This window comes from Monodon monoceros, unplaced genomic scaffold (genome assembly GCF_005190385.1).
Source record: "Monodon monoceros isolate NGI ecotype Baffin Bay Population unplaced genomic scaffold, NGI_Narwhal_1 Super_Scaffold_11, whole genome shotgun sequence".
Lineage (NCBI taxonomy): Eukaryota > Metazoa > Chordata > Mammalia > Artiodactyla > Monodontidae > Monodon > Monodon monoceros.
The window spans coordinates 139,932,174-139,956,020 of record NW_021703767.1 but is presented as its reverse complement, the minus strand read 5'-3'; the positions used below and the strand labels follow the sequence as shown (position 1 = coordinate 139,956,020).

Below are 23,847 nucleotides of genomic sequence, written 5' to 3'. Positions count from 1 at the left end.
CGTCTGAACTCAACAGCACCGTCAATTAACTGGATATATTGACATCTATAGACTACTTCATCCAACAGCAGCAGGATACACATTTTTTCTAAAGCTCACATGGAACATACACCAGTATGGACCACATTTTGGAATAAAAACACACCTTGACAAATTTAAAAGAATGGAAGTCATACAATGTCTGCTCTCAGATCACAATGGAATTAAACTAGAGATCAAGAACAGAAAGATAGCTGGAAAATCCCCAAATACTTGGAGATTAAATGATATACTTCTAAATAACACATAGGGCAAAGAAGAAATCTCAAGAGAAATTTAAAAATATTTTTAACTAAATGAAAATGAAAATACGACATCAAATTTTGTGAAATCCAGCCAAAGCAATGCTTTGAAGGAAATTTATATAGCACTGAATGCATATATTAGAAAAGAAGAAAGATTTAAAATCAATTATCTAAGCTTCCACCTTAGAAAACTAGAAAAAGAAAAGCAAATTAAATCCAAAGTAAGCAGAGGAAAAGAAATAATGAAAATTAGAGCAGAAATCAATTAAATTAAAAATAGGAAATCAACAGAGAAAAATCAATGAAGCCAAAAGCTAGTTCTTTGAAAAGATCAAAGAAATCAATAAGCTTCTAGTCAGGCTAACTAAGAAAGAAAGAGAGAGGACAAAAGTTACTAATATCAGAAATGAGAGAGGGGACATCAGTACAGATCTCATGGACATTAAAAAGATAATCAAAGAATAGTATGAACAACTTTATGCCCGCAAATTAGATGACTTAGAGGAAATGGATCAGTTCCTTAAAAGACGCGACTTGCCAAAACTCACACAAGAAGAAATAGACAACCTCAATAGGCCTAAATCTATTAAAGAAGTTGAATCAACAATTCTGTTTGCTTCCGAAACAGAAAACATCAGGTTCAGTTGGGTTCTCTGATGATTTCCACCGAACACGTAAGGAAGAGAAATTATACCAATTCTCTACAATTTCTTCCAGAAGATTAAAGTAGAGGTAACACTTTCTAATTCATTCTAGGTGGCCAGTATTACCATAATACTAAAAACAGACAAAGACATTACAAGAAAAGAAGACTACAGACCAATATCTCTTATGAACATAGATGTAAAAATCCTCAGCAAGACATTAGTGAAGCACATCCAACAATGTAGAGAAAGAATTACACACCATGACCAAGTGGAATTTACCCCAGGTGTGCAAAGCTGGTTCAATAATAGAAAATCAATGTATCCATCACATCAATAGGCTAAAGAAGAAAAACCACATGATATTATCAATAGATACAGAAAAAACATTTGACAAAATTCAACACTCATTCATGATAAAACTCTCAATAAACTAGGAACAGAGGGGGGAACGTCCTCAACTTGATAAAGAATATGAACAAAAAACCCTACAGCACACTTGATGGTGAGAAACTATAAGTTTTCCTGCTAACATCAAGAAAAAGGTGAGGATACTTGCTCTCATCACTCCTTTTCAGTACTGTATTCCTTAAAACAATACTGAAAAGTATTATATATAGTTGATTTTTCTTCCTCATCTTCTGTAGAGTAGAGGATGACGCTGTCTGAAGCCATGGGTCTGTCTATAACATCAGGTATCCCGAGGATGGAATTGATGAGTTTTATCACATGCACACCCTCATTCTACATGCCCATTTCTGATTACATGTCTTTGTTCTTAGCATTTTAGAGGCCTTTCCTTTTATCATCTTACACGACTCCTCCTCAAAGGGCTGGGGTAGACCTCCTCCTTCACTTCCTCTCCCTTCCCTAAGCCACACCCGTACTGCAGCACCAAGGGGTCTGCTGGGTCTTTCAAACACTTCTCAGCTCTGTGTTCTCACACAAGCAACCTCCTAAAAATGGAGTGGCTGTAGCTGTGCTCCCCAGAAGCCAGGGAGGTTTTCCAAATGCTGAAGGATCACCTCCGACTTTGACCAAATGTGGCAGATTGAACACACACATGAACTCTGCCCTCTCCCACACCCTACTAAACGACAGTATATTAAAAACAATGATACAACCCACAAGGCCAAAGAGATCAAGAGGGGAGTTGGCAGCAGACGAGCCATGGCAATAAAATTTTGGAAAAGTGAAAGCAGATGGAAAAATGATAACTGACTTCACAGAACAGGGAAACTGAAACCTACTTTTTACAAAGTAGGGGCATATTTGCTTGGTAGAACTCTAGAAAGCCTCAGGATTTGGAGGACCAAGTACCTCTAAACACTGGGGTGTAGGGTGGAGCTACACCCAGGGTTGATTGAAAGTTTAATTGATGACTAGTTAGATACCCAGATTCCTCTCTCTAACCAGTCAGCCAACTACCCTCCCTGTATTAGTCAGCCAGCTACCCTTCCTGTATTAGTAATCTATTGCTGCATAATAAATTACCAGGCGATGTAGTGGCCTAAAACAAAAATAAACATTCATTACCTCACAGTTCCTGTAGGCCAGGGATTCTGGAATGGCTTAGCTGTGTGTTCTGGCTGAAGGTTTCTCACGAGGTCAGGACGCTGGCTGGAGCAGGAGTCACCACCTCCAAGATGGTGATCCCTTCCTTCCCTGGCACTTTGGTGTTTGTTGGCCAGAGCCCTTGGTTCCTCACCACACAGACTTGCCCACAGGGCCCCATGAGTTTCCTCACAGCATGGTGGCCGGCTTCACCCAGAGCAAGTGGTACCAGACAGCAAGCTGGAAGCCGCAATGTCTCTTATGATCTAGCCCTGGATGGAAGTCACACGCCATCATTTCTGCAATATCATGTTGGTGACCCAGGCTGCTTGAGTCACTATAGGCGCCACCTACATAGGAGGTGCAGATAGCAGGGGGTGCGAATCAGTGGGTACCATTTTGAAGGCTGGCTTCTAAGCCCCCCTCACCTCCTTCCTGTCTCTCTTCAATGTGAAAACAGAGACAAAGACCACCAGACATTCGAGAAAAAAATAAATAAATAAGAGACCAAACAAAGAGAAACAAAGGAATTCAGAGAAAACAAAATATGCAGGAAGCAGAATGAAACTTTAAAAAAAGAAAAAAAAAGGAACTAAACCTTCAGAGGTAGAAGCTATCACAACCACGAAACAAGACCAGAATGTAATAATAATAATGATGAAAATCACAACAAATACCACACAACTGTCTCCCCCAACAGTCATGTAGTCCATACACTGTAACAGGCCTTCCTTTATTTTTTAAATACACTTATTTATTTTATTTATTTATTTTTTGCTGTGTTGGGTCTTCATTTCTGCGTGCGGGCTTTCTCTAGTTGTGGTGAGCAGGGGCTACTCTTTGTAGTGGTGTGCAGGCTTCTCATTGTGGTGGCTCCTCTTGTTGCGGAGCACGGGCTCTAGGTGCACAGGCTTCAGTAGTTGTGGCTCGTGGGCTCAGTAGTTGTGGTTCGCGACCTCTAGAGCACAAGCTCAGTAGTTGTGGTGTGCGGGCCTCAGTAGTTGTGGCACGTGGGCTCAGTAGTTGTGGCTCGCGGGCTCTAGAGCACAGGCTTCAGTAGTTGTGGTGCACGGGCTTAGTTGCTCCACGGCATGTGGGATCTTCCAGGACCAGGGCTCGAACCCGTGTCCCCTGCCTTGGCAGGTGGATTCTTAACCACTGTGCCCCCAGGGAAGCCCCAGGCCTTCTTTTTTTAAAATATTTATTTATTTTTTTATTTTTGGCTGTGCTGGGTCTTCGTTTCTGTGTGAGGGTTTTTTTCTAGTTGTGGCAAGTGGGGGCCACTCTGCATCGCGGTGCGCGGGCCTCTCACTATCGTGGCCTCTCTTGTTGCGGAGCACAGGCTCCAGACGCGCAGGCTCAGTAGTTGTGGCTCACGGGCCTATTTGCTCTGCGGCATGTGGAATCTTCCCAGACCAGGACCCGAACCCATGTCCCCTGCATTGGCAGGCAGATTCTCAAGCACTACGCCACCAGGGAAGCCCCCCAGGCCTTCTCTTAATCGGACTGTATCTGTATTAGGTCATTTAATCCTCAAACCCACCATCCAGAAGTAGAGCTGAGCCCAAAGCTGGAGCTCTAAGAAGGGCTTCAGCCCTTGTAAGCAGACCCCTTTCTAGAGAAGGAAGGAGCTCTGATTTCAGAAGCAGATCAAGCCGACAGCAGCTCAGCCTTGCCTTTGCAGCAGGGAGGGTAAGGCTCACAGTAGGGGTGAGTCTGTTGCGGGGAGGCTGCAGGGCCGAGGGGCAGAGACACGGGCACAGAACAGGGCCCAGCACACTGCTGCACCCACACCCCACAGTCCTCCGTGTAGCCTGTTGGCCATAGCCTTCATGGAAACTCTGAGGCAGGATCAGAAGTTTAGGGGTCAGAGGTGGACACTGGCAGTCATGGCTACCCCATGGCCTCCCCCAATGACCCCTGTTTTGTTTTTCTTTTGATTTTTATTTTATATTGGAGTAGAGTTGATTAACAATGCTGTGTTCATTTCTGCTGTACAGCAAAGTGAATCAGTTATACATACACATATATCCACTCTTTTTCAAATTCTTTCCCCATTTAGCTTATTACAGAATATTGAGCAGAGTTCCCTGTGCTGTACAGTAGGTCCTTGTTGATTATCTAATTTATATAGAAATAAATATATATGTGTTTCTATTGTGTATATGTTAATCCCAAGCTCCCAATCTATCCCTCCCCCCAACCTTTCCCTTTCGGTAAACATAAGTTTGTTTTCTAAGACTGTGAGTCTGTTTCTGTTTTGTATCTTTTTTTTGTATACCATATATAAGTGATATCCTATGATATTTGTCTTTGTCTGGTTTAGTTCACTCAGTAGGATAATCTCCATGTCCATCCATGTTGCTGCAAATGGCATTATTTCATTCTATTTTAATGGCTAGTGGTGCGATCGGTTAGCACGTGGTACTTATATTACTCCTGCTCTTGACCATAATGATACGGTGACCCTTTAGTGGTCACTTAGTCAAGTCACTCTAAACCTTTGCCAAAGCCCTACTTCAGGGGTAAGTAACCAGTGGTTCAGAGAGACTTTTCCAAGGTCTCACGGCTGCACAGTGACAAAGTGGGTTCAGAGCCTAGGCTTGCCTGGCTGTTCACTGTGCCTCTTCTCATAGGGGAGAGTGTTTGGGCACCTCTTCCCCCTTCCCCGGATCCACGCCATTGACATTTCCACATCCTGAGAGCGTGTTTGGCCATGTGACCTGCTGGCTGAGGGAACGGAACGTTAGCTTGTGTGATGCGACCCAAGGCTTGAAATTCTTGTGCATTTGCCTTTGCTCTTTGGCTCCTGTGCTGTCACTGACGAGGACCTACCTGGACTCACAGGTCTCAAGAAGAGGACGAAAGATCTGGAGCAGAGATGCCCCAGCCGAGCCAGCCTAGATCGGCCGACTCCTGCTGACCCACAAATCCACAAGAAGAAAGAATTACTATTTTAAGCCACTGAATTCTGAGGTCATTGGCTGAGCAGCATTTCGGTGGCATCAGCTAACTGATCTACCAGGCCTTAGAGACGCCTGCTGCTGAGATACATAACAGATGCCTGATAATTAGGAGTCACGGAGAGGGTCAGGGACGGCCTGGCTAGGGTAGCCAGAGGTAGCAAAGAAAAGCACAGGACCCAGATCCTTTTAAATTTCAGATAAACATCAAGTCATTTTTACTATAGGTATGTCCCAGGCAATATTTGGGAAAGACTTATACAAAAAATTATTCGATGTTCATTTGAATGACACATTTAACTGGGCCTCGTGTATTTTATCTGGCAACCCTATTCGGGCGGATTTGCAAGAGTCACACTACACAGAATGCACCTGTGTGTAAAAGTGGGCCTGAGTTAAAGATTAAGAGAGACGGACACCAGAAGTCAACTCCTGGCCCCTCCATCAGGCAATAAGAATATTCATAGGGCAGGTACTAAGCCTCTGAGGTTAGCCTTACCTGGAGGGACTGAGTCAGAGAAAAAGGTGTCTGAAATGTTAAGAAAGGGCAGCTTGCTAGTAGTTGGGGGGAGTCTCTTTCAGCTTGATTATTCAACCACTCTGCAATTGGGAGTGCACGGGGAGGGAGGCCCTGGCTTCCCTTGTTTCAGAGCCTGTTGGTAACACAGAGAGCATCCCTCCCAGCAATCAGAAACCTGCATCCCTTTTGCTGGACCTGGGAAATGCTTCCCGGATTACTGCACCATCTGTCTCCGAGGTCCCTGCAAGGAGAGGCACTGTGGGTGTAGGAGAGAAGGCTGCAGCCCAGGCCCAGGAAGGAATTGCCTAAGGACTGTTTGTCAAGAGGTCAGGCCAGCCAGCAAGTGGCCAGTGAAGCCAGGGGGCCAGGTGAATCAGAGAGAAGAAAGGGACCCCTGCAGTGGTCACAGGGCAGAGCAGCAGCGGCTGGGGAACTCCATCCATCCTCCACTTTAGCAGATTTGGACAAGCCACTGTTTTCAGTTTTGCACAGTCTGTGAATAATCGCCAACTCAGTCCAGGAAGAAATTCCATGCTGTCAGCCAGCAGCACAGATTGTTGCAGGAAAAATGACACAACTCCATCCTCTGGGCAAACCTGCAAATTATTACAAATTTCCCCATCTCTCCTCCACTCACACAGCTGGCTGGAAAAGCTGTCAGTTTTTCCATGGAGATGGGAGGCTTTTCCTCCATGTGGTTTCTCATGATCAAACACATCCCTAGGGTGCTCTGTTGACCTTCATTCCTGGCACCCTTTTCTCCTGACATTGGGACGGAACTGGCCCAGACCCTGCTTCTGAGTACCCCGCAGGACTCAGACACCAAGGTCACCTATGCCTGGCCTCGGGGAGCAAAGATGGATCCCTGTGAAGGGAACACTGGCCAGTAAAGATTCTGCATCTCCAGATGAATGACATCACGCAGACAATGTCCGTCACGTGGTGATCAGGGCGGAACAGATCCGATATGAACAAGTGCCCGCTCATCTGAGGACCAGGGCTGACCTAACCTCTGAAACCTGCCCTGATCACCGTCTGCACCAGGGTCCTGCGTCCTCCAGACTCACGCTCCTGCTTCCATGTGGCTTGTAGATTTCACAGCTGCTCTCCCACTTGGATTCAACTTAGTGAATAATTACCATACGCTCGGCACACTGTACTAGGCTCCAGGCAATCCAACAACTAAAATGCACAAGGTCGAGCTCCAGGAAGTTTGCTGTTTAGAAGGAAAGGAGATCTATAATGTGAGAGGAGACCCAAAGACCCTGCATGGTAGCAGTGGCCACTGAGGGAGGGGACGTGGAGAGATGCTTCCTGGCAGGGAAAGCCTGGAGGGGGTTCTCGTTGAGCTGGGCTTCAGTAATGGCTTCTGGAAGGTCAGGAGAGTCTAGGCACCAAGACAAGCAAAGGTGAGGAGGGAAGGTGACCTTAAAGCACGGGGTTTGCAGGGAGAGGAGTGACAAGTCAGGTTTTAGTACGAGACAAGGAATCAGAGCCTCAGAAGCACTTCCTCATTGGTTTGTGTCCCCAGCTGGACCCCAGGTGCTGGTGGGGTCTCTATCCCACAGTGCACAGCCCAACGCCCGCCCCTTCCCCTCGTATTAAAAGTCTAGATTCTAAAATATTAATAGTTTACCCTGATAGGTTAAAGGATGACTCTTATGTGTACCAATGTTAGGTTGCCATCATGATTCTTTAGGCTGTTTCTTTAGAAGACCTCAAGTAGCTCTGAGCTCCAGCTGTCTCTGTTGATAAAAAGAAAGTAAATTCTCCCTGTTGGAAAAACTTTTGGAGCAGCAGGAAACCAACCTGTCAACTGAAATTGATTTAGTCACTCAACTGGAATGACCCGACCCACTTAACACATCCCCTGAGAGGGAGCTGTTTACTTCATTGAACCCATAGGATCAGGCGGATCGTCACACGATAACGTAACATCTTCGTTGCATGGGGAAGTAAGGGTAGAGATGACCATTGCTGCTTGATAACTGGAGAAAATGAAGTACAAATTTCACAGTCCCCCAGAGAGATATTCACTTCTAGCCCGATAATGTGTTCACCAGATCATCCTAGCGTAGTTTCCTTAGGTATAGATTGAATTCCAGGCTTCCTTTGCATCTCTGTGTGTATGTTTCTCCTGACCAGAAAGCCAAATGCTAGGGCTTCCTTATCACAGAGAGAGAGAGAAACACAGTTTTGCAAAATTCCCCCCACTCCTTCCTAAATATCTGGTAGCCTCTGTTTTCTTCCCCTCACAACACTTCCTGACAACTTCTTTTGCTCTTGTTTAGAATACAGCCGACCCCTGAACAATGCAGGGGTTAGGGCCGCCGACCCACACACAGTTGAAATTCCACGTATGACTTTACAGTTGGCCGGGGTATTCGGGTATTCGCGGTTCTGTATCCGCGAATTGACCCCACCGCGGACCGTATTTAGTGAAAAAAACCCGCCCATCAGTGGACCTGCGCAGTTCAAATCGTTTTTCGAGGGTCAACGGTTGTTCTTTGTGTTTTTCTGTGTCACAGCTTGCAGGCCGCGGGAGAGCTCAGAGCCCGACTCGTGAAGTTTGACTCTGACACGCTGGCTCCAGGCATTCGGTCCATGAGGAAGTGACATGTGATACCGTGTCAGCTTCCAAAACTTCCACCTGGCCTTGATCGCCTGGGGTCTCCAGACACTTGTGTGTGTTGATCTCGGATGCAGAACTGCTGCCGGCCTCGGAGGCGTCTCGGGGGCTATGGAGACAGGAACATTCCCATCGATGAGGATGCCAGGAAGCAGGCGGTGGTGGGCTTAGGGTTCAAGCTTCGGGGACTGATACAGTTCTGATGCAGGATTCCAGGCCTGTCTTTATCAAGCCTCTGCCCGGCCTCGTTCTCACCCAGGCACTTAGTGATTCACTGGCTTATTCTGCAAATACTCACCAAGGGGCTGCTGTGTTGCAGGCACTGTTTAGGCCCGGGAGACAGAGGTGGGGAAGCAGAGTCCCTGCCCTCCCAGAGCTTCCCAGGACCTGGGACTCTGCAGCTAAAACTGGGCAAATCCTGGGCAAACGGGGACCAGTTGGTCACGCCACGTGGGGGACAGGCCATCCTCAAGCACACAAATAAATATGGTAAGTTCAGACAGTGATACAGGCCAAGGAATAAGGCGGGTGATGTGCTACCAGTGGAGGGTAGGAGGAAGCTTCTGTTGACAGCTGGGCATGGCGGGGAGGAATGTCGCAGGCCGAGGGAGCCAGGACACAGCCGGCAAGGCAGAAGTCAGGAGAGAAAGGCTTGAGGCTGGAGTGGATGGAGAGGAAGCAGGTGGCATCAGGGAGGCACGGAAGGAGCTGGGATTCTGCGACAACACGAATCCGGCAAATCAGCAGGTACCGAGGCCGGGGCCGCCTTCACGGGCTTTATTTGTGTTGACTCACTTTATCCTCACAACAAAGGTAGGCTCGTGTCATTATCCTGCCCACGTGATGGAGGAAGAAACCCAGGTACAGGAGGCGTGAGGACGTAGCCCAGGCTGATGCTAAAGGGGCCGCCCCCCACCCCACTACCACCCGGCGTTTGGACCAAACGCCCCCTGGGGCCTCCCTGTGTGACCTGCCCAGTCCAGACCTGTCGCACCCCAGGGCCTCCCGGCTGTGTTAAAAGTCACAGATTGTCTGTGAGCTGCGCCTCTGTAATACTTTCACAATGGGTTTCAAATGAAGAAACCAAGGAGGCGAAAAGATGATGGCGTATCGCCTTTTTAACTTCCACCCTGCTTCTTTATAACCCCCCTCAATGTGTTATTTTTGCCCCTCCTTGAATGTAGAAAACAACATAGCCATCCAAGTGCAGAGACTGTCATACCGGCAACAAAATTACTTTATCAGCTGTGGTTAACAATAGGGTGTTCTTTCCTCTACCATTTCTGGTAAAATGTTTGCACAGCATTATATGGGGAAACACAGAGCTACAGCAACAAAACACGAACAAGGATAATTTGTGTGTTGGCATTTCCACGATAGAATGTCAAGTATTTCGTACCCCAGCGATACTGAGCCTTTCTAAGCCGACTGCTTTGAAAAAACAATGCTTGATGTTCATTTCATTAATCTTAAGCTGCACATACACGTTACAGACACTCCTTTTGTATGGTATGTTTCTCAAACAATATTTGAAAGTCTGAATAAAAATAAATAGGCGTTTAGAATGATTGCATTGCAATATGCATTGAAAATGATACCGTGTCAGGCAAACTAACAGGCAGGTGCTACTGATGGAGAACGTTTTTTTCTAAGACCACCCTGCCCTTATTTCATGTAATGCCCCATCCTTTTCAGGATTCCCTGCAATGATCACTTTGAAAGGGACTTTGTCGCTTTTGTAGGACATGATGATTCATCAATGTGGACTCATTTTTTTCATTATCCTTACAGTTCTGCTTCAGCCAGACGCTTTCCAGGTGGTAGATAAGGATAATCAGATCCCAGTTTTAACGAGAAATCATCACATCTTAAGAGTACTTACAAATCACGTATTGTAAAATGAGTTGAAAAGTAATCCGTATGCATCATTTGAATTTTAGGGATTCCTTTATTCTTAAAAAATCGCTTTTATATTAAACCATAGTAGACAGTTGACACAGAAAAGTATCAAAAGGAAAAAAAAAGGTAGGAGAGACCTGTAGGTAACTCTGGTTTTGCATTTCAAAAAGAACCCTCAAAAGCAGAAGGGACCAGCCCTCAAGTCCCCCTGTGGTGTGTAGGATCCTGGTGAAGACCTTGTATGGTCCGTGCAGATGTCTGATCTCAGGTTCACATCTGGTCCACAAGGGATGTGATGGAGGTTCATGCAGCCTCCAGAGGGAGGGAGTTTTGGAGCCTGAGGTGACGTATCTTTGGACTTGCCAACAAGATCAGGCAGTTTCGAGCATGAATACAGACTAAACGAATGTTTTATTTTTTTCATGTCAAAGACAAGAAGAGGGCTTCCCTGGTGGCGCAGTGGTTGGGGGGTCTGCCTGCTGATGTGGGGGACGCGGGTTCGTGCCCCGGTCCGGGAAGATCCCACATGCCGCGGAGCGGCTGGGTCCGTGAGCCATGGCCGCTGAGCCTGCGCATCCGGAGCCTGTGCTCCGCTATGGGAGAGGCCACAGCGGTGAGAGGCCCGCGTACCGAAAAAAAAAAAAAAAAAAAAAGACAAGAAGAAATCACCTTCAGTATCTCAGAGCGAGCAATCGGTAAAAATGTCACAAATACCTGCCATCTGACAACTGGATACTTGGTACCCAGGTCATGGGAATGAGGAATGTGGGCAGTGGGTGTGATTGATTGAAAAATAGTCTCCCGGGACTTCCCTGGTGGCGCAGTGGTTAAGAATCTGCCTGTCAGTGCAAGGGACACGGGTTTGAGCCCTGGTCCGGGAAGATCCCACATGCCGCGGAGCAACTAAGCCCGAGTGCCGCAACTACTGAGCCTGCGTTCTAGAGTCCGTGTGCCACAACTACTGAAGCCCGCGCGCCTAGAGCCCGTGCTCCGCAACAAGAGAAGCCACCACAATGAGAAGCCTGCGCACCACACGAAGAGTAGCACCCGCTCTCCGTAACTGGAGAAAGCCCGCGCGCAGCAACGAAGACCCAACACAGCCAAAACTAATAAATTTATTTAAAAAACGGTCTCCCAAAGATATGTCCAAATACCAATCCCCAGAACCTGTAAATATTACCTTATGTGGCAAAAAAGTTTATATTACGTTATATAGTTGTCCTTCGGTATCTATGGGGCACTGGTTGCAGGATCCTCCCTGCCCCTAATGTGGATACCAAAATCCGCAGATGCTCACGTCCCTTATATAAATGTCGTAGTACAGTCTGTCCTCCATGTCTTCGGGTTCTGAATCTCCCCGCGGATGCAGAACCCACGGGTACGGAGGGCTGACTATATGGCCAAAGAGGTGATTAAGTGAAGAAACTTGAGTCTCTTGCTCTGAATTATCCAGGTGGGTGCGAAATGAAATCATATGTCTTTATAACAGAGGGGGGAAAACAAAGGAGTTCTGACCCAGACCCACACAGAGATGAAGCGATATGAAGATAGAGGCAGAGATTGGAGTGATGCAGGCACAAGTGGAGAAACACCTGCGCCACAGAGCCTCTGTAGGAGGTGCAGCCCTGCTGACACCTTGATTTCAGACGTCTGGCCTCTAGAGCTGTGAGAGAATAAACTTCTGTTGTTTTAAACCACAAAGTTTGTGATCACTTTTTACAGCAGCTGCAGGAAACTAATACAATGGGTACTAAGTATGGGGAGAGATAAGAAGGAGAGGAGATTATTATTTTTTAGCTGTATATTCATGGAAGCTGGGTCCTTCCAACAGAGCAGGACCCTATGGTCCTTCCCCCTCCCCATGTGCTCAGCCTGCCTTTTGCGTGTAGAAAAACTTTAGCCAAAGAATATGTTTAACCAGAGAAGTGAGCAAATGCAGAAACAAAGGAAAACAGTCCAACAAGACTAAATAATAATAGTTTCGTGATTGAGCGTAGTTAAGGACCTCTAGTTCCTCCTCAAGGGCTATAGGTAATGTTCTGAGCCCTATCGGGTGAGCTGTCCTGTAGATACTAAAACCTCCACCAGGTGGAAGACGTTAACTACATGATGACCAGGCTGTAGCCATGACATAAGCTGCCACGATTCCGAGAGCTGGCCTCAAGGAAATGGGAACCAACTGACCCTGGAACTAAAGACTAACTGTACCTAAAACAATCAAGATGACACTGATCAGACCACCCCATGGCCAATTTCAAGTTGACTGTCAGAGCTGCCTGTGCTGTTTCTGCATGTAGCCCGCTGCCTCCATCTATAGAAGCTCTTGCTCCCTGATTGTCAGTGGGGGGAGTTGGCCTTTGGACAGGAGTCTGCCCTCCCGCCCAGGTTACTGGCCTCCAAAATAAAGCAAACTTTCCTTTCCACCAACATTGCCTCTTTATTGGCTTTTGAGCGGCGAGCGGCCGGACCCCACTTTTGGTTACGCTTCCATTAAGTCACTGTGCAAAAACAGCAACAGCATCCCGTGTCAGGCAGCATCGTTAATATGGCCATGCTCTCCACCCTCCAGTGTCTCTCCCGGGTTTATGTCACTTTACATGGTCCAGGGATTTTGTAGATGTAATTAAGATTACTAATGAGTTGATTTTAAGATAGAGAGGTTATCCCTGTGGCCCTAACCTAATCACACCAGCTTCTTTAAATGCAGAGAGACTTCTCCAACGGGTAGCAGAAGGGGATGTCATTGAGACGCACCGTGCTGGCTTGGAAGAAAGCAAACCTCCATACTGTGAACTGCTGATGGAGAGCGGTGGGGGAAATGGGGACCGTAGTCCTGCAGCCATAAGAGAATGGGTTCTGCCACCTACTAGAGAGCTTAGAAGAGGACCACGGGGTCCAGATGAGAACCACAGCCTCAGCCAGTACCTTGATTTGACGTCGTGATACCCTGAGCAAAACCCAGCCACACGGTGCCCCACTTCTGGCCTACAGACCTGTAAGCTAATGAGCGGGCATTGTTTTAAGCTGCTAGGTTTGTGGTGCATGGTTAGGCAGCAGTAGATAGCTGATACACATCTCCAGTTAGTGAACTAACGGGGAGTGGGCAGAGAGGTTGCAGGTATGACAGAGTTCTCTCCCATATCACACCTCTACTCATTCCCACCTCCCCCCATCACCCATCACACTCACACCCACGATATGCCTGGGTTGCAAAGGATCTGCCGAAACCCAGGACACATTTTCTATGATCTGATCTCTCCAAGTGAATCCTGAAGAAATCAAGCTCTCAGTCCAGCAGAGGCTCTTTGCAGGCAGGTGCTAAAATCATATGATATAGAGAACAGACTTGACTGTTCCCAAGTGGGTCCATATCATTGTGCAACACACGTACACACACACACACACACACACACACACACACACAATGGTACAGCTAAGTGCTAAAATGTATTATGCCCATTTTCAAGAGGGAAAAGCTACAGGCATTCACCGCTTTAACCAAGAGGAAGAAAACGGCTCTGGACTCAAACTCAGAGAATAAACCTCATCTCTCTGCATTCACCCCACCCCTTCTGGGGGCTCACCTCCCTGCTCTAGGGCTCTTCTACACACTTTTCTTCTGCCTGCACTTCCACTCTTCAAATGGTTGGCTCCATCTTTAAGGTTTCACCTTAAATATAATCTCCCCAAAGGCTCTTTTCCCTGACCACCCAATCTACAATTGGTCTCCCGTGTCAGTCTCTCCAAGTTTCTGTTCTTTTTGGTCATGGCACTTTATCACATTTTGTAATTATATGTCGACTTCTGTGTCAGCTTGCTTGACCACAAGAGTAGAGCTTTATATATTATTCAGTAGTCTTTTGTTTGCAAGCAAAAGAAATCCCCTCTGGCTTGCTTAAACTACAAAAGAAGGGTAGCTCGTAAGAATCAAAGAAAATGCTGCACGCCAAAGTCCCAGCAAGGGCAAGAATGATGACTACTGTAGGACTTTTCAGCCCTTCTCTCACAATTCCAGCCACGTTAGAAATCTGGGCGTCTCCACTCACATTTCAAATTCCTGGGAGAGAGAAACTGTTAGATCAGGTTGGGTTGAGTTTCCACCCTTGGACTTCACTGTGAGCTCCTATGATGGGCCCAGTGTGAGGTCGAGAAAGCACAGTCTGTTAGTTTGTTATCAGAAGGAAAGCGGGGTTGACGTTGGATGGTTCTGGACAGTTAGCATGTGAGGTGAACATAGATTATGCAGAAGGCTCTGGATGGAGTGATGTTACCAGGGCTGTGGGTCTCTGACTTTTTTAGTCTCTGGTTGGTACAAGTCTCCAGCAGGTGTTGCCATCATCAAGAAGCTTTATGTCACTGTGCCTAGGGTTACAGACTGAATATCTCTCTCCACACCCCCCAGATTCATATGTTGGAATCCAATCCCCAGTGTGATGGTATTAGGAGGTGGGTTTGGGAGGTGATTAGGGCAGAAGGGCAGAGCACCCGTGAATGGGATTAGTGTCCTTATAAAAGAGGCCCCGGAGAGTATCCTCACTGCCTCTGTCATGTGAGGAGATAGTGCAAAGACAGCCATCTATGAACAAGGAGGCAGGCTCTCACCAGACACTGAATCTGCCAACACCTTGACCTTGGACTTTCCAGCCTCTAGAACTGTGAGAAATAAATACCTGCTGTTTATAAGCTTCCCAGTCTATGGTATTTTGTTATAGCAGCCTGAACAGACTAAGACAGAAGTTGATAGGGAGAAGTGGGGTGCTCCCATAACAAATAAGGAAGAAAGAGGGAACCCAGGAAGAAAAGAGGGGAGCTGTAGAGACAGCCCCCCCTTTGCTTAGAGAACACCTAAGTAATCCTGGGCAGAATGTTGGTAGAAATAGGGATGGTAAAGGCCATTCTGATGAAATCTCGGATGGAAACGAGGAACGTGTTATTGACAACGGAGAAGGGCCCTGCTTATTATAAAGCGGCAAGGAGTTCGGCTGAATTGCCTTCCTGTCCTAGCGTCTTGGGGGAGGTCGAGAAAATTGGATGCTTAGCTGAAGTTCTATCTAAGCAAAGTGCTGAAGGAGTGGCCTGATTTCTCCTTACCGCTTCTAGTAAGATATGACTTAAAGACATTAATCAACAAGGAAGCAGACCTTAAAGATTTGGAAAATTCTCAGCCTGTCAGTAATGTTGTGATGCGAACACTCAGGTAAACCATTGTCTGAGACAGAAGTCAGTGTGGGTCAGCCATCTCACCAGAGGCCGGGGAGCTGGTGTGCAGCACAGGGGAAGAACGACCCCAAGGGTAACACAGAGTAACTCCGAGCCCTTTCCAAGGAGGGTCTGGCACCTGCAGGACCTCTGCGCACGCTGCCGGGGCTGCCTTCCACCCAGACTCTGCTGCCCACACCTGCCGTGCGCCTCAGCTGCCTCGCGGGGGCGCCTGCAGCCCCTGGGCAGTGCGGGCTGAGGTGGCCTCCCCTCCAGAGGGAACAGGTAAAGTTGGCAGTGTCTGCGGAGCTGTCTGAAGAGCACATGAGCCGTGGGGCTATCTATGGTTGCCCGCCTCCGCCGGGGTTCCAAGGGGAGCCCAGGCCCAGAGCCAGGGAAGAGCCCTCAGGCCAAGCCAGGGGGGCGGGCAAGACCACCTCGAGCCTTGGGGGCCCAACCCCAGCCTGGTAGGAATGTCCACCCTACGCCTGATCCACGATTGTAATTTTGAAAGCACATCATTGTTTGATTTCGCAGATTCACAGCCGGGGAGGAACTTGCCTCTGCATCAATTGTACCTTAGGGCTCACCTGGATCTCATTTAGATGATATTTAGATGAGACTTTGGACTTTGACTTTTGCGATTTTGCTGGAAAGAGTTAAGACTTTGGGAGCCATTGGGATGGAATGAAAGTATTTCACATGCAAATAGAACATGAATATGAGGGTCAGGGGCGGAATGCTGTAGCATATTTGTGAGTACCAGTCTATAGTATTTTCTTTTTTTATAGATGAAGGCACTAAATGGACTAAGACAGGAGATAAACCAGCTGCCACGGCTAATCCAGTCTGTGTGTTTCCTGGAGCCAGAGGCATCCAAAGGCACCCTTGACAAGACAGGCTGGACAGCAGGATACAGTGAGACAAACTGTGGCTCCAGAGAGAATCTTGAGTATGAATCCAGCATTATCACTGTGCCTGTGGCCAAGTCAGCCTGCCTGCGCCTTGATTTCCTCATCCATAAAATGGGTATAATTATATACGTTTGTGGGGACATTGCTTTTTAAAAAAATTTTTATTTTATATTATAGTTGATTTACAATGTTGTGTTAGTTTCAGGTGTACCGCAAAGTGATTCAGTTATACATAGACATATATCTATTATTTTTCAGATTCTTTTCCCATATAAGTCATTCCGGAATATTGAGTAGAGTTCCCTGTGCTATACAGTAGGTCCTTGTTGATTATCTATTTTATATATAGCAGTGTGTATTTGTTAATCCCAAACAGCTAATTTATCCCTCTCCCCTACCTTTTCCCTTTGGTAACCATAAGTTTGTTTTCAAAGCCTGTGAGTCTGTTTCTGTTTTGTAAACAAGTTCATTTGTATCATTTATTTTTAGATTCTACATATAATTGATATCACATGGTGTTTGTCTTTCTCTGTCTGACTTGCTTCACTTAGTAGGACAATCTCTAGGTCCATCCGTGTTCCTGCAGATGGAGGAAACTGCTTTAAATGACTGGCTAATAAAGCCTGACACGGATTCCTTTGCACCGTATCACTGTTATTTTCTGCATAAACCTATTCCCATTAGAAATTATTATATGTGTTTATACATTGGTTTATCTGTCTCCTCACCAGAATGAAAGTTCTAAGAGGGCAGGGACTTCGACTTGTTCAAGGGTGTATTTTCAGAGCCTGCCACGTCATAGGTGCTTACTAAATACTTGTTGAATAAATGAACACTCACCTGAATGAATAAATGGGGACCCAAGAGGAAACAGAAGGGAATACAATGGGGATCATCTTTTTCTGGGGCCTCATATGGATGGAAGTCACTTAAGAGCTCCAGCAAATAGCACCCTCTAAGCCACATTTTCTCTGCTTGTGTTCTTCTCTTTATTTTCCTTTTGTCATCCCATGACTGTAGTCACTCTTGTGGAACATTCTGCAGTGCCACCCAGTAACAAGAGGAAGCCTGGGGGTCAGAGGAACCTCCGCCTCTAAAGGTGCCAGGACTCCAGTGACAACAATAGCTCATGAGTCAGGAACCCTGGTGGAGGTGCCCCCTCTTTCCCGAATCAACCTGTGAGCCCCCAGGTTGTCTATTTGAACAGAGAAGCAATTTCCCCAACAGTTCCTTACAGGGGTGAGGATTCAGTCACATGATGGGACACACAGTAGTTCTAGAATGTCCATTCTAGCAATCAGGCTAAAACTCCATAATTCCAGCCCAATACGTTTTTCCTTCAGAATGATAAACTGGACTTTCTCAGAATTCCTGCCAGCTTGGGCCCCCGGCATTTCCTCTTTCTCAAGAGAAATGTTCCCTTCTTTTCCATCAGCGCGGGGCCACTCAGTCCAGCGAGGAGATGTAAATTACCCAGAGAGCGGACCATCTGCAGTAGTATCTAGTGGTTCTTACCCAGAGAAGTTAAACACACAATGGAACGCCTGACCCCTCATCTGAAGTGTTTCCACCTGCTTTGTAATTAAACACCCGTTTATGGCCCCGTGGGAAGGCCGGGTGAGCGGCAGTATGTTTTCCAGTTAACTTCTTTTGTGACCTGGCAAGATTCCCCTGATTGTCAAGGCGCCGCCCAACCCTAGTTCCCCGGGTATGCGATGCTACCTGCGGAGTTGGAAGTCCCTGCCCTGCTGCGACAGCCTGCCGGCCGGCTGGAACACAGTCTCCTGAGCAAACACAGCAGAGGTGCAGCAGGTTGCCTTTCAGCCAGGAGTTTTAGGGTTGCTTGAGATGTTTTTACCTTTTAAAATACTTCAGCCTGTTTTATCTTGAGACAATTTCTGCAGGACGGACGCCATTGGGGAGTCTCACATTCTAAGATTTCAGAAATCCAAGGAAGCCGGGGGAGGGTACTGGTGAATTTCATTAAGTTTCTCTGGCCAAACCTCCCACCTGTGAGACCCTGGGGGGAGCTACTTAACCCCTCTGTGAAATAGGAATCATAGGAATACGTTCCCTTGGGTGTGTAATGAGGACAGAATGACTTAAAACAGTGTCTGGCACATGACATCATTCAAGAAATAGTCCTTTCTCCCCTTTCCTCTGCTTTGCAAAAGACTACCTTCATTGACTGAGTAGGAAATACAGGCACACAATTAAAAAAAAAAAAAAGAAACACACAGGTTACAGTGAAAAGACTCCATCCCACTTCTAACCAGCTCCCACCCCCCGCACCCAGGGTGCCATCAGTTTCTCGGCATCCGTCCAAATGCTCAGTGAGACCCACGTTTGTGTCTGTATATGTGCACTTTAAAAAGACAAATGGTAGCACCCAACACACTACTACACCTTTTTAAAAAAGGTACAACAGCTTTATTGAGATATAATTCACACCCTATACAATTCACCCGTTTAAAGTGCGGCTTGCTTTTTAATGTCTCGTTTATCTCAGATAGTTCCACATCAGCATGATTACATCTCTCTTATTCTTTTCTACGGCTGCATCTCATTCCACTGTACGTATGTACCATGATTTCGTTTACTCAGCTCTCGACTGCTAGACATCTAGGTTGCTGCCTGTGCCGTAATGGCAGTGAATATCCTCGACCCTAGTCTTGGCCTATGTCTAAGCATTTCTCCGAGGGTTTTTTTTCCCCCTGTCCCAATCCCTTTCCTGGAAGTATGGACCCTCTCCTCAGTTATCAAAAATGACATCTCTAACAAACCAACATGTACATGATGCTTGCAAAACATACCTCTACATTGTTCTCTGGGGGGTTTTTTGGCTTACGGTTTTAACCTATACTGGGTAACTCATGCATTAGCATTATTAATTACTGTTACTACTATTATTAATGAGACAGCTTTATGACAGGGGCCTTATGGCAGGAAAGCGTCAGGGAGAATTTCGGGGATATCTATGGTTGAATTTCGATGGAACACTATTTACTCATCGTCAAGGCTGGGTTTAGCAAGAGATCATCGTGGACACATCATGCAGGCTGTAGAGTCAATTTCCCTCAACCTCCCTTCTGTGCTGCAGTTGGAAATGAGCTAACACGGGCTCACATGGAGCACATCCCGAACCACGGCCCTCCTAGACAACCCCGAGGCTGGAATGAAGCCTCCTGAGAGCTCGTCTGACAAGGGACCAGAGGCACTTTTCGGCCCGTCTTATAATAACAGCAGGAAATACTTACAATAGCCTTTACTACACATCAGACACAGCTCTGAGCACTTTGCATGTATTAACTCAGTTGTTCTTCATGACAAGCCGCCCATTTTACAGAGGAGGAAACAGGCCCACAGAGGCTCCGAGACTCGTACAAGGTCTTCCGGCTAGTTTTGTTAACTGCTCCTCTCTGCTGCTGTAGAGCCTGCAGGAGAGGATGTTTGGTGTCTAAGCAACGTCACATAAGAGGATCCAGGCCCCTGCACAGCGGTGGGCACACAGAGAACACGAGATACACTGGAAGGATTGTTCTTACATTATTTCTGATGCTCACATTCTCCTGCTTCTTGTTAAATTCTTCCAGCAAAGATGTGCTCTCTTGCATCCTGAAGGCTTTCCGGAATCTCCTATGAAGACACAAACAAGCCTGCGGAAAAAGAAATGCTCCTTGGTTGGAAAGGGAAGGGCCCTGGGCTCGATTCAGGGCTCAGTGTCCTGCTAGCTGTGGGTCCTCGAGCGACTGTTTTCATCTTCATTAAGCCTCCGCTTTCTCACCTGAAAAGGTGGGGTAGGAAGAGTGCCACGGATGCCTCATGAATTGCTGTGAACGTGAAATCATGAACTTGAAGCTCAGGGCCTGCAGCAGGGAGGCCTTGACAGTGGTGGTGAACTTGGCAACTCTGGGGTCTACCTGCTTGGTTTCAAAACCCACCTCGACCATTACCAGCTGTACCAAGTTGGGCAAGTCACTTTGCTCCAAGACTCAGTGCCTCATCTGTAAAATGAGGCTTTTGGTGGGCCCTACATGGCGGCGTATTTACAATATTTAAGTGGGACACACCTGCAACGTACCCGACGCAGAGCACCGGAACAGGGTTGGGCACAGCTGTCTTTGTGGTCTGGACTTTTTTTAAAATTTTAGCCACGCTGCTTGGCTTGCAGGATCTCAGTTCCCCGACCAGGGATGGAACCCGAGTCTCTGCAGTGAAAGCGCCAAATCCTAACCACTAGACCACCAGGGAAATCCCTGGATTTATATATATATATATTTATTTATTTATTTATTTATTTATTTATTATTTATTTATTTTTGGCTGCATTGGGTCTTCGTTGCTGTGTGTGGGCTTTTTAGTTGAGGCGAGCAGGGGCTACTCTTCGTTGTGGTGCACAGGCCTCTTATTAAGGTGGCTGCTCTTGTTGCGGAGCATGGGTTCTAGGTGCGCGGGCTTCAGTAGTTGTGGCTCGTGGGCTCAGTAGTTGTGGCTCGCGGGCTCTAGAGCACAGGCTCAGTAGTTGTGGCGCACAGGCTTAGTTGCTCTGCAGCATGTGGGATCTTCCCGGACCAGGGCTCGAACCCATGTTCCCTGCATTGGCAGGCGGATTCGTAACCACTGTGCCACCAGGGAAGCCCTGGATTTATATTTTTAATGGTTGTGTTAGTCAGGGTTCTTCAGAGAAACACTTTACTGCCCATTGTATTGGTCTGCTAGGGCTGCCATAACAACACACCACAGACAGGGCAGCTTAAAACAACAGAAATTAATTTCTCACCGGTCTATGGCTGGACGTCCCAGCTCAGGGCATCGCGGGTTTGGTTTCTGCTGGAGCTCTTCTCCCTGGGGTGCAGATGGCCGCCTTCCCCTCACATGGCCCCACTCTGTGTGCATACATACACCCTGGTGTCTCTGTATGTCCTCATCTCCTTGTCTAATAAGGACACCAATCAGATTGGATTAGGGCCTGCCCTAAAGGCCTCCTTTAACCTCTTTAAAGGCCCATCTCCAAATACAGTCACATTCTGAAGTACTGGGTGTGACGGCTTCAACATATGAATTTGGGGGCACACAGTTGGGCCCATAACAATGGTGGAAGCTCACCTCGAAAGGATTGCTTTGAAGATTACAGAAACAAGGCACATGGCAGGTTTGTGACAGTGTCCACAGCAGGCACTCTATAAATGCTGGTTTTGTTCTGTTATCTTGCAAGCCCTTTGGAGTTGTAACACACGAGCTTAGCCCTCAGCTGGTGAGGGCCGTGAGGAGGGAATCTGGAGAACTGATGGGTTATCCTTGCCAGCTGAAGGGAGGGAGGAGCAAGCTCCCTCCCCAGCGCTTGCCAGATGCAGTGGTTCTCAAGCTTGAACTTGCGTCCAGATCCTCTGAAGGGCCTGCAGGTCACTTGTCCGTTGGCCTTAGACCCAAGGATGGAGGACGGGCATTTCCAACCTGTTCCCAGATGCTGCTGCTTGCCCGCGGACCACACAATGAGAGCCACGCGCCTAGTGTATTCCTTGTGCCTCAGAGGCTAAGAGTGAAGGAGAATGGGTCGCAGAGGGAGAGAGTGTCCCCGGAAATAATGGCTCGCACGGGGGCGCTTGGCCTGCTTTTCTGGGGTGTGATGACCCCAAGGTAGCTTTTGCCCTATGTCTCCACTGACCCCAAGGTCAGAGCGAGGAAGGTTTTTCCAAGCACTTTTGCCATGAGGTGAACCGGCTCAGCTCCTGCCTTCCCTTGCTGCCTCTCTCCTGTCCTCCACCTGGTCCGTGTGGGCTGAAGCCACTTCGTAGGTTCCCAGGGAGGAGCCCGCCCCTTCACAAAGCAACAGCTCCCGCAGGAGGAAACAAAGCCAGAGGCTCCAGAAATGTGAGCTTTCTCCGCAGAGCCGACTGGATGACAGAAGAGAGGGATTTTCTAACTTCTCATTGAAGTAGTTTTTATGTGTCTAAAGATGTTTTATGGAAACAGAAATGGTACCTGATAAAGTGCCCGCATTAATCCATTTGATGTGTTTAAGGGAAGCATTTTCACAGCAACTTATCATGTTAATGTAAGACTGATGGATAAGACATGGTAGAGGAGGATTTCAAAAGACCTTTTTTTTTACCACGATGGAGAAGAAAAGAGTGACTTTCCATTTTATTTTTTCCTGTGAGTAAGTGTATCTCTAATCCTGATAGTATTTGCTGAAATAGAGTTTGGGCTAAAATCCAAAGGGAGTCTTCAGAGTGCGGCAATTTCTTTATACGTCTGCTTCACGGACTCAGCCATCGGACAAGCAATTCTGTTCGATACACATTAATTGAGCACCTACTGTGTGTCAGGGGCTATCCTGCAGTCGAAGGGAACACACAGGTGACAGTGACGTGTGGTAGCTGACCCCGACCCTGCACCCCAGCCCCTCATCTCTCCACCCCACCTGCTCTCAATTCATGAATTGTCTTAAATAAATCATACTGAGTGCCCTGTTCTACATTGTGCTCTGCAATAAGGAAGCATACCATCTACTCAACTTGTACTAAAATCTCAAAAAATGTTGTGTTTTTAAAGGTATGTCTCTCCCCAGCCAGTCCCTAAACATCTTCCCCAAAGCATGAATGAAAGTATATTTTCAAAGGTGTTTCAAATGCACTTGCAAGTTGAAGAGGCCTCTGGTTTAGAGTACATGGATGCACTCTGATTCCTCAAAGAAAAGTAATAAGTGGCTTATTACTAATGGCAGTTAAAACATCACAGTCGTCAAACGATTGGCTGTTTTTTAATATACTTGAGGAGATTCCACGGCACTCTCATTTCCTTGCATCGTGACGACATGCTGTCCGGGAGCAGCCCGTAGCCCTGAGTACACGTGTGGGAGGGCAAGAAAGAGTCGTTTTCATCACGGGCGTTCGGGGCAGAAAAACAGGCCAAGGGCAGCTGACCCAGCTGGGACCAGGGCATGTCATAGGCGGGGGCTCTCCACGCCAGACTTGGGGTCAGGTATAAAAGCAGGGCTGAGGCTCTCTGTTAGTCTACTTTCACCAAGAAACACGGCAAAGCAGCCAGCAGAAGGGAGAGGGAAGGGGGGCCAGAGGAGGAGAGAAAAGGGAGAGTGGACAGGAGGAGGGGGAGAAAGGAAAGGTCAGAGTGGAAACAATGTTTGCTTCATCTTCCTTCGGGATTCAACTCCACACTGGCAGAAAGGATCCTTCTAGAGATACAGCCCCCAGAGGTCGGACTTCGGTAGTCTCCCCATC

At 47.2% G+C, this 23,847-nt stretch overlaps 1 protein-coding gene across 1 annotated transcript in view; it reads right to left on the bottom strand.

Annotated features, from left to right (window-relative positions):
- LOC114890378 (basic salivary proline-rich protein 2-like) overlaps nt 1–20,556 on the bottom strand; it is a 101,407-nt gene extending 80,851 nt beyond the window's left edge. Inside the window, exon 1 of the mRNA XM_029213753.1 lies at nt 20,391–20,556. Within this exon, the coding sequence (XP_029069586.1) occupies nt 20,391–20,556 (166 nt within the window). The remainder of the gene's footprint in view (nt 1–20,390) is intronic.
- Nucleotides 20,557–23,847: the final 3,291 nt, after the last annotated feature.